The sequence below is a fragment of the Ylistrum balloti genome, unplaced genomic scaffold, assembly GCF_031769215.1.
Source record: "Ylistrum balloti isolate Yb309-2 unplaced genomic scaffold, AGI_CSIRO_Ybal_v1 Utg370018, whole genome shotgun sequence".
Lineage (NCBI taxonomy): Eukaryota > Metazoa > Mollusca > Bivalvia > Pectinida > Pectinidae > Ylistrum > Ylistrum balloti.
Genome location: NW_026782087.1, coordinates 709644 through 720953, shown reverse-complemented (window position 1 = coordinate 720953; position 11310 = coordinate 709644). Strand labels below are relative to the sequence as shown.

Here is an 11310-nt window from a genome sequence, read left to right as displayed (position 1 = left end):
TTCATCTGAGCATTTTCAAGAAATATTCTGCCTTCCATAATATTATACATATGAGGAAATGTTACAATAAAATCCTGTTATCATAAAACAAGTAATATATCAATACATCATCAGTTTACATACACTGGCAAGTTAACATGACACAAATACAACAGGAAAGATAGACTAGGGAAAGAAGACAGCTTTGAAGCAAAGACAGCTTTTAAAGAATTAGAAAACAGGTGAAAAGAAGTAAAATCTAGTGGTAGAATCATTTCAGTGCCACAGGAGGTGGCACACAGTATAACTATTTCAGCACCACAAGGAGAAACCTGGTGGTGCACTGTACAATCATTTCAGCACCATGTAAGGGTGGCGCATTGTACAATCATTTAAGCACCACAGAAAGGTGGCACATGGTACAATCATTTCAGGAGTATGGCACATGGTATGATCATTTCTACACCACAGGAAGGTGGTACATGGTATGATCATCTCTACACCACAGGAAGGTGGCACATGGTATGATCATTTCTACACCACAGAAAGGTGGTACATGGTATGATCATCTTTACACCACAGGAAGGTGGTATATGGTATGATCCACAGGAAGATGGTACTTGGTATGATCATTTCTACACCACAGTGGTATATTGTACCAGTTTCATTTATTCTTGTTAGGAAATAGAAAGTTTAACAATCTTAGTTCCACTGGTCTGTCCGCATAATAGAGAGCGGCTCTACTTGACTGATGAAATAAATATTTGATGGTTTGGTTTGGTATATCTTCTAATTCTAGTGATCCATCCACATAATGGAAAGCTTCCAAACAGGTTGAATGAATTAAACACTTCCTGGTGATAACAGATAATAAAGTTCCAAGCACCACTGAATCATTTCTGTCAAATTATTTCTACTGTGCATTGATCCCTCGTCGTGACATCTGTTTATCAAACTTCTTGTCTGCTCGCTTCTTCTGTGCTAACGCTCTACGATTTTCTCTGAAAGATACATTTACAATGTTAACTTGTGAATTTCTTATGAATCCATTAAACAAACCTAAGTTAAGACTGGTTGTCATTTAGATAAACTGACCAGTATCCTCATTATATATCCTCATAGTATGTTCCAGTCCCTCATCTCTCCTAAGACCAATAGTTAAATCAGAAACTTCATTAGCAGAATGGTGGGAGTGTTTGGAGTGTTCTGTGGCTACCTCAATTACAGACAAGAGGCCAATTACATGCCATCAACGGCAATCAGGGTCAAGTGTCTTGCCCATGGACACAACCAAGGGAACAGAATAAAACTTTCAAAGGTCAAAAACAGATTTTGTCAAAATGATATTTTAAATGGTTGTAGTTACTCTAAAGACATTCCGTTTTTTTTTCTGGGGATTTACTAAGTTTTCTTCCATTGGCAACTGACCGCTGGATATAAAAAAGGAATGATTTTAATTTTTTGGACATATTATTAAAAATTTCCAAAAAGAAAAAAGATCAAGAAAGGTCTGCAGCATAACCAAATCCATAAACTTAACGACCCCTTTTTCAATCATATATGAAGCAAAAAACACAATATTCTAGAGATAGTACTGACCTTCCAGCCACCTTGGGTGTTTTCACGTTGACTTTTGGCTCACCCTTGGCAGTGGAGTACAAGGAGGCCGTCTCCAAAGGCTTGAGAGTGCCTTTGTGTGTCTTCCAGGTAATAGGGCGGGCTAGACTGGCCTTAAGGTCAAACTTCTTGGCTGTTGACTTGCTGTCATTTAGAGTAGTGTTAGAGGCACTGAACTTGAAAGGTGTCACTGCAAACAAAACTTGTAATAGTCAGCATAGGTAATAAAATTACATTGCACAGAAGTAAGAATCTGCCCTAGTGATAAGGAAGCACAAAACCATAAATTTGTTACTGACCCAAGTTTTCTCATAAATCTATGCAACATTGCCAAAAAACAAAATATGAACCATATCCAAAAAAATATTTGCTGTTTGATATAAAATATGCAAAAAACAGAATTAATATGTGATGTTTGTTTTTTTTTAAATGTACAGTCCCATTTACTCACAGGTAATTCCTATCCAACATACCCAATGGATTTGTTACAATGACATAGTTTTTCCTTTAAGGTCATCAATATCACATAGCAATTACACAAAACATGAGTGCTAAAGACTATACATACATTTTAAAGGATTTTTGTGAAGATGTTAAATAAAACTGCTTTCAGTTTATCATATACAAAAGTATTCCATTAGTTCCAATATTGTGGAACAGTCCTGATAAGCTTGCGGACATTTTCTTTAATCTGTAGTGGCCAGGCTATAGATTTCATTGATGGTAAGGCCTCTAAGTTTCTATGCATGTTTCTTATAAATAAACTTGAAAATTGAACAGTATTTTTAAGAACAGATTTCATTTCAAACATCTTCTATCTTGTTCTTCCCTTCAATGTAAAGTAACACTGATTGATAAATATTGAGAAATTTTACCAAACGACTTTCGTGTATCCTTAGGTAGTGTGCCTGGGGTTTTAACTTTGCCGAAGTTGAGATTCATGTTACTGGTAGTTAGGACAGAAGGTTTAAAAGTTCCAGTTCCTGATGAAGTCCGTGGTGACTTCCTGGTGGTTGTGTTGAAATCCAGGTTCATGTTCTTTGTGCTAAACACAGTTGGTTTGAATGTTGACGGTGTTTTTGGTTTTGGTGCTGCAGAAACAGGTGTTTTGTTTTTCGCAACTCCCGTTGGTGTTTTTGTTTTCACTGCAGTTGTACCAGGTGTAACAAATAATGATTTTGATTTTCTGTTTGCCTCCTGAAAAAAAAAAAAAAAATCAAATAATGAGTAAATACTTTTCTAGTCTATAGTAATTTCAAGTTACAGTGGCAGACCAAAGATACCATATTAAATTTAACTAAGGTCTACAGGAAGAGAGAGGCTCATTACCCATCAAAAATTAAGTAACAGATTAAAATTTCTTATACCTAACTTACCTCTTTATACCAATTATATTCTACAGAGTCTGGTTCTTTTATCTTCAAGCTATTTCAGTGATTTTTTGATACATTATGAAAACAACTTTTCACTACAACAATTTTTTTTCGGCTACCAAATACCAACTAAAAATAAATCTATGTCAGTATGTGTATTTTCATTGATTCTAGTATTTACATTACAACGGGAATAAGAGCGAAGTAAAAATATAATAGCAGAGTTCTAAAGAAAATCTTCGCTTCATTATACATTCAAGATTTAAAAGTCTCCCTGCAGTCAAACCTTGAATGCTGTTGGTGTCTTGTGACTTTTCAGTTTGCTGATGGCTGCTTTAGTTTCCTCCAGCAGTGTCTTCGTTTTCTTCGCTGAGCTTGCGAAGTCATCTTGACGCTTTCTCTTCTTGTTTAGGTACACATCAATTGACTCCATTTTGTCAAACTCTTTCTTGTGGATTTTTGTCCAATTCTTATTTCCTGTTTGAAAAGTGAATCCTATACATTTTGATACACAGTACACACAAATAAATAACAAATTCATCCGTTTGTCAGAAAATCAGATATTTATAAGTTAATGACAGTACTTTTTATAATTCTATATAAACCTTGAGGAACATATATGGTACTCATATTTGGACCAAGCAGTTTGGATCCAGCTGTATTACTGATACTACGATTACCCAGATATTGTTTATCTAACTACATACTGTTGGACATTGATATCCATTCTTTTCCTAATACCTGTTTATATGATAAAAGAAAAAAAAGTCCAATTCAGTATGATCTGTAAGAAAATGTCATTACAGCAACCCTAGTAATATCAAATTTGAACAATAATTTAAACAATGAGGTACTTAAACGAGTTATCAAGAAATGGATAGGAGCAAAACCTTCATTTACTACCGATGAAGGGAAGGTGTGAACGACACACTTACTATAGTATTGAACAAAGTATTGATACTATTGTATTGAAGTATTCAAATAATCGAGTCAAGTATACAACGACCTCTGTGATTGGTCGGGGGCGGAGTTTAGACAACCTGAATAGTTGATCTGACACCCAATTTATTCCGGTAGGCGGAGTTAATGTACACTATCAGTTACATAACAAGTACTAAGTAATCGCTGGAAAAATGTCCGACGACGGTAACAGTACGCAAAATTTTCTTCGACGAAATTATGTCCGATACGAACGATATGGGGAATCCTGTTTTTGTACAAGGCGATGTGGTTGTGATGGATAATTGTGGATTCCATCACCATAGACAGGGAGAGCGCATTTTAAGAAATATGCTGAAAGAATATGGCGTGTCCCTGGTTTTTCAACCGCCTTATTCCCCGGAATACAACGTAACTGAATATGTATTCAATGTCATGAGACAAAATGACTTGTGTCAGAATTTCTGGAACTTGCAGTAGTAAATGCTCTAGATATTCCGCCCAACCAACTTCAAAGTTTTTTCACATGTTGCGGATATGTATAATTTTCGATGGAAAGATAAAAAATAAAATAAAAAATATATGGGACCAAAATTCCTTTATTTTTTAATGCAGTATGAATTATCGGCATATATCAGGAGGTCCCAGGTAATTCGTAATTCTTTGTTACATATAATAGAGCTTGGGCTTAAACCGAAATATTTTGAGCCAACCCTCCCCCCCCCACCTTTCAAAAAAATAAATAAATAAATAAAACTAGTACAGAATGACTATGTGACTACATTCACTGTTAAGATGTTATGAATTCTCCGGTCCCAGTGATCTAACCTGTTGATATATATTTTGTACGTAAATTAGTTTAGTACTGAGTAACTTTCGTTTTCTCGTTGTACCATCGATGGAAAAGCAAAGTATCATTGGGTGTAGAACGAAACAAATGGGACAACCCAATTAGGTCTGATCTGAAGCCACCTGTGACTTGGACTCTTCCAATTAACCTCTCGCGACAGTCGAGTGTTTGTAAAATGCCGATGTCTGCACAGTATTTTTTCACCTGGCTCCACCCACAATCGATCTAGACTTGGCTCTGCCAATCAGAGAGCTTGTTGCATAAATTTAAGGAATTCGATTGGTGAAGTACTTCAATACAATACTATCAATACTTTGTTCAGTACTACAGTACTTGAAACGTTCACACCTTCCCTTCATCGGTAGTAACAGGGACGATTGTGATCACTTTAAGGTGCAACAATGAATGATGACATTTTTTTGATGTCTTCCTTTTTATTCCTATCTATAGTACTTTTTCTATGAAGTTACAGTCTGAAAACTTTAAATACATAACTAATTCAAAAGAAAATGAAATCTACAAGTCTTGGAAAAATGACTATCAAACTTACATAGTACTATGGAATAAGAACTCCAAAACAAATGGTATTTGTGTACTGAATACATGGATTATATACAACACACTTTCAAATGACACTTTTAACAGCTATAATGCAATGGTCTATGAATTTTAGACATCATCACATCACCAATGTCTCATTGGCCATAACTAGTCCTCACTTGAAGAGGACAGCTTAATCAATCAACATCTGGCAGAAGAACTGCAGGAGGATATGCCTTGTGAGGGTATCTAAATTCTACATTCTTCGCATTTTGCTTCAAGAGATACATTTGTTTTGAATCCTGAGAATGAAATCAAAGTAATAAATACAAAATATGTATATAGATAATATTGCCTCAAATTTCAGAGAGGTCAAAAAAATAAAGTACTTTATATATATACAGAATATTTCAACTGAGAACCCTGTAAAAAGTCCAGTAGGAAAACCACTGACAATATCAGTTGTACTGAATTAATGCCTACCTGGGGTCAAAGGTTTCTCTTCCCTCGCCTCTTTTCTCGCTGCCAAGAAAGCAGCAAATCTGGGAATACCTGTTTTCTTGGCAGGGTCCATTTCTGATACTGTGTAAGTAAGAAACAATTGCATACAGAAGTATCCATGGCAATGTGTAACAAGTTTACTACAACAATCAAATCACCTTACAATTATTATGAAACAAAGCATACATAATCACTCTTCAATGGCTCGACTGAAGCACACCAGGTCTGATATGAGACATAAAATGTTACACACAGAAAACCAAAAGAGGCCAGGTTTTTACTCCATATCTTTTCATATGTGATCAGGGAATTCAGAAAGATAATAAAAAGTCTACTTTTACAAAAGAAATTGGCCAAATCCCAAACTTGTATATCTAATAGCTGGAGTAAAAATAGGTCACTGTGATCTATGGTGTAGCCGCGTTCAAAATTAATGATCATTGGAGTTCTAGAGTAGAGAGTTTAATGGAAAGTCTTACTAAAAATGGGCGGGGTTACAATGTCTCCTCGCTTAAAGTTGTCTGGATTAAAAGCATGAATTCAAACTAGTTCACCATCAATCAATTTAACCCAAGGACGTTGTTTTTTAAGGTTTTCATTTTATAAAAGTATTTTTATAATACAAGCAATAGAAGATTAGAGTGTGTTGTTTCAATGACTACATGGTCATCTTCATCAGGAAAATGACCCATGTGAAGTGTACTGGCACTGACGATACAAAGTGTATGAAATGATGAAGGTGACTGTGTAGTCATTGAAATGTCACACTCAAATTTTCTACTAGTTGTGTTATAAGAACTGTTACTTAATTGACATTACCAATCTTAAGCAAACGTTCCAAAAATGTTTAGATTTATTTTTTTTATCATTGTTTTCTTTTAATATAATTCCACCATCAAATAATAAGTGAATGTATGATTCAATGACAATGACCTTTCTTTTGTACTTTTTTATCCAAGGCAGATAGAAGAGTCTCCTTCATCTCCGCACTGTCCATATCACCTGTGAGAGCACCCAGCATTTCTTTGGCTCCTGGACTCTCCGATTTCTCTTCCTCTGTGGTTGTCTTATCAAATGTGCTTCTCCTTGTGCTGCGCTGGCATTCCATTGGCTCGTCTGGCAGAGGAACAATCTCAAATGTACTTCGCTTCTTTTTTGCCTCCTGTGGTGTTCTTTTCTGAAAGGAGATGTTACAGATAGGATCTACAAGTAAATTATGAGAAATAATTGGGTAGAATTTTACTTGATGTGAACATAGGTCAATCACTGTAAAAACATAGCCTAGATAATATATCACTTTAGAGCAAAGATGAAAAAAAAACGCTGGTTACAACATGCTTTTCATCATCTACAGACAGTTTTTGATGGAACAGACCTATTCAAATAGAGTCCTAATTTCCAGACAAGTAGCCTGTCCAAAAATAAAAATACAGTTTACTAATGCTAAAACCTTTTTTTCTGGCCCACTGACTTCATCTGATGGATCAAAGACATCATACTGTAAACAAATTCTCTTGTGTGGACAAATGACCATATAAAAATAGAAAATACAATACATTTCATTGACAGTATTTCAGCCTGATACATTTCAACATCTTTCATACTGTAATAATTTAATGATGTCAAGAGAATCAAAATAACTCAATTTCTAAATAAATTTTCACTGAGTTGTATTTTTCCTTACAACCACCACTATTAAATATGGGTAATGCAATATTTTTCTTTGGTATCAAATATAATAATTTTCAAAAGAAAGCATGTTCAAATAAAATCCCAATGTAAATTTCTATAGTCAATTACCTGGTTGGACATACGCTTAAGAGATGCTGGGGTTTTGTTTGGAGTGACAGACTTTGGTGTTGACAGACATGGTGTAGCCTGTTTTGGCTGACTGATTCGTTTAGATGTGGCATTCTTAGGAGTTGCTACCTTTGGTGTTGCCGACTTGACTTTGGTTACCAGTGGGGTTACGGTTTTAGGAGTTCCTTTAGATGTACCAAAGGGCCTGGGAGTCCCTTTGGGGGTCATAAATGTTTTGGTAGGGAGACTTTTCCTGACCAAGGGAGATAATACACTGGGTTGTTTCAATCCAAGGTGCCCTGGTTTTACAGGTTTCACAATGGATGGAGTGGAAGGTTTAGCATTCTTGTCGACAGATTCCAACTTTGATCTGGTCACCTTCTCTTTTTTCTACAAAAAATAAAAACACTTTATTTAGGACCAATTGTGCATTACAATCACCAGTTTAATATAAAAAATGCAAAATTATAAAATGAATAAATTGTAGGTTTTTGAAATAAAAAACAATCTTTATCAGAACATGTCATCATTAATTCATTTGGGATATTGTAAATTGGTATCTTAACCAGATGGGTATGATTCCTGATTATTTTCAGTCTTTCATTCAAGAGACTTGATTTCAACCAAATAGAGGTGAAGGATTTTTGGCTGGTGCCTGTTTTTATACCTGCACTATTGATGTTACCTGATGGTCAAAACAGTTCAATTTAATGTTAGTTTGTTATAGATGTGATATAATCAGTGATAATTGGTTACTGACAACATAGCAATTATCAAACATTACTTGACTGGTTATATGATTAATTGTTTTTGTGACAAATAACACTACATCAATTCAAGGTGTATTAAGTACTCAGTGTAAGTGTTAAACTGACGATTACTACATATATCTATACTCATACTAAATATTACACACAATCTTACTCGCGATGGTAACTGATGCATTTTCCATTTAATTTGCTGTTCTTATATACATATATTTAGCAAAATATCAACTATCAACTACTTCAAGAACTAATTTCAAAACACATTCTATCTCTCTAGGGGAGATAAATGTGTATTGTTGGATTTTTATTGTGTGAAGAAATAACGAGGTCAGCGTCTACAAATTAATACAGTCTTTTTTTTTTCAAATATAAATACAAGAGACTACGAATCTCATGCAATGAAATACTGCGATTATAAACATATCAAAACCTATAATTGGCTGTAGTATTATCCACTGTCTAGATGTCTAGGTTGAAATTTCCCTGCCCTACACATATACTTTTGGATCAGATATATATTTGAAGGTAAAGTAATATTTATACTGATGATGATTAAATGTTTCCAAAAAAGGCATAAAAGGACACTTTTTAATGTTCTTTCAGTTAGGCCAATTTTATTAGAGATAAAAATACTACTTGACCTGCACAAGTCTACCTATGAATTTACTGGTGGGAAATTACCTTGTCATACAATCATACATGTATTGGACAGAGACACTTAAAAAGCCTCATGTTTGCTATTAAAATAATATCTTTCAAGTGGAATAAGCTCCATAAGTCTTCTTCAAAATGAGTGAAAATTCTGTAACCTAATTTTAGCTGTTTTTCAATAGTTATTACCGATCTTCCTGGACCCTTTTTTGTCTTATTTTGAGACTCATTTGGTTTCACCTCTTCTTCCTTTTCCATTGTAACCTGTAAATGTAATCAAATGACCTATTGTCTTTGACTGTTTTTCATTTTTATTTGACAGTTTTTTTCATATTTATAAACTGAAATTTCATTTTCTGTAGAGTAACTGAGTATTGCATAAATGCTATACATCATATACAGTGGTTTCAACATTTGATTTAGAGATAATAGAAATTATTTTATAAAACTGAATATAAATTTTTGTAAATGCCCATAGATATGATGTGGGCAGAGTTTGACAAGTCAATGTGTTTTGATGTAAAATGAAGAAGTACATTTTGTTTCAATAGTTTGAAACATCATATACATATACCTGTTGTTCATCTGCAGCCTCATTTTTGTCAAGTAGATGTTCTGCAATGGCATTCCTCAACTTGTCAATCTAACAAAATTAAAAACATAAATCAAAATCCTGTTTAAGTAAAACATTTAAATCAACTATATCTCTTCAGGTACATTAAAATATTTACTGGTGTCCCTGTTTTTCCTGATACATAATCATTTTTCTTTTTTCAATTTTTTTTTTTTTAAATGCAGTTACCAGAATTCCTTTCAATATGATGAAAACACTTTTCAAAAAAATATACAAATTTATGAAACAAATGTGATGTTTATTGCAGACCTCCTTTTGACAAATTTGAATTATAACTTCTGGTAATGAGTTAGTATACTATCTAGGGTACTAATGTCATGTTAGTTGGAACAATATGCTACTTGAAAACAAATTATTGTCAGTTCTCTTTGAAAAGAGTTACTATCCACTGTTTCATGAACAAACAATGAAAACAAATATGTGCTTACATGGGGAATACTAAGTTCCTCTATGTAAATAATTGACTGATGTTGTATTTTTCTATAAGGAAATGGCCACAGCACGGTTATGCAAAATGGTGGTCATATATATATGTGATGGATTATAACGTTACTGTACTTCTGCAACCACAGTTATCGTTACGTTTAAGATTACATGTAAAGGTAAGGCGAATATATTTCCAACTTGGGCCACAGGGGTTTATTACAAATAATATAGTATAAACGAGATTGGTCGCACATACACTGCATGCAACCAATCATGTAATCGTATCATTTGTAACAAACCCTTGTGGAACGACGATATGCGTGTTTTATTAGGTCTACCTATCTAGGACCTAAGCCTATGTATCTGTATATATACGAATGGAAAAACGAATCGGTCAGCAAATTTACAAAAACTGCATTGATTTAAACATCAGACTGTCAGAGGGATTTAGAAACAATATTTTCACACGAATATGTAATTGAATAAAAAAACTAATTTCTTCTGTAAACAAGCGAATACGAGAACGGCTATAATTTCTCGTATAAAAAGATGACACAACAACATCTATTTTAGATTGGCTTCGCCACAAACCTTCATGTTGGCTTTTATGCCAAGCAACTTTGCGCGTTTCTGCAACTCATTATATTTGAGGGAGAAGATCTCTTCTACATCCATTTTATCAACAAACACAAACCTAAGCTGAAATAGAAATGTCCGCCGAACGTTTGAAAATTTGTTACCTCTGTTCTGATTGGTCGAAAAGATCGAACAGGAAGTATATCTAAATAACAGCAAGGAACTAGATGCGACAATATATGAAACGGTAACAATGTCGCTGTACTTGATTATAAACAGTATAACATATAATATCAGTACATTGTTAATATATTAACAAAAATATGTGATATCTTGAATCACATCATTTAGGTCTCCTCACGTAATAATCAAGCGAAGGAACGACAACTCTGTGTAGAAATTTCAACATTTATTTGTTGTACTGTACGTTCATAGAAATTCTGAGACTGAAAAAAGTAATTCGTCAAATATAATGTGATGCCTTATTGAAAAAATATGTAAAACTAGATATTTAATCCAGAAGCCTTTAAGGCACAACAACTACCGACATTATCTTGAACTAAAGTAGAAGGCTCTTTAATCCTCACAAAAGTTAAAACATTTCTACGATGTGCTGAAATGGGAAAATACTCCGTACATTATTTTACAAAATATAAG

General features: G+C 34.0%; 1 protein-coding gene across 1 annotated transcript; it reads right to left on the bottom strand.

Annotated features, from left to right (window-relative positions):
- Nucleotides 1-416: 416 nt before the first annotated feature.
- LOC132548581 (nucleolar and spindle-associated protein 1-like) lies at nucleotides 417-10752 on the bottom strand. Its single transcript, XM_060212444.1, has 10 exons — nucleotides 10669-10752; nucleotides 9592-9660; nucleotides 9207-9281; nucleotides 7600-7989; nucleotides 6733-6976; nucleotides 5782-5880; nucleotides 3256-3446; nucleotides 2472-2793; nucleotides 1579-1786; nucleotides 417-980 (listed from the first exon to the last, which is right to left on the bottom strand). The coding sequence occupies exons 1-10, from the start codon at nucleotides 10750-10752 to the stop codon at nucleotides 893-895; spliced, it is 1770 nt and encodes a 589-aa protein (XP_060068427.1). The 3' UTR covers nucleotides 417-892.
- Nucleotides 10753-11310: the final 558 nt, after the last annotated feature.

Excerpts from the sequence above, each read along its gene's own strand:
- LOC132548581 (XM_060212444.1), bottom strand. The coding sequence starts at position 10,752 with ATGGATGTAGAAGAGATCTTCTCCCTCAAATATAATGAGTTGCAGAAA. Across the intron at positions 9,282-9,591 it reads AGGCTGCAGATGAACAACAG|GTTACAATGGAAAAGGAAGA; the intron begins GTATATGTATAT and ends TTACATTTACAG. Across the intron at positions 7,990-9,206 it reads AAAAGGGTCCAGGAAGATCG|AAAAAAGAGAAGGTGACCAG; the intron begins GTAATAACTATT and ends TATTTTTTGTAG.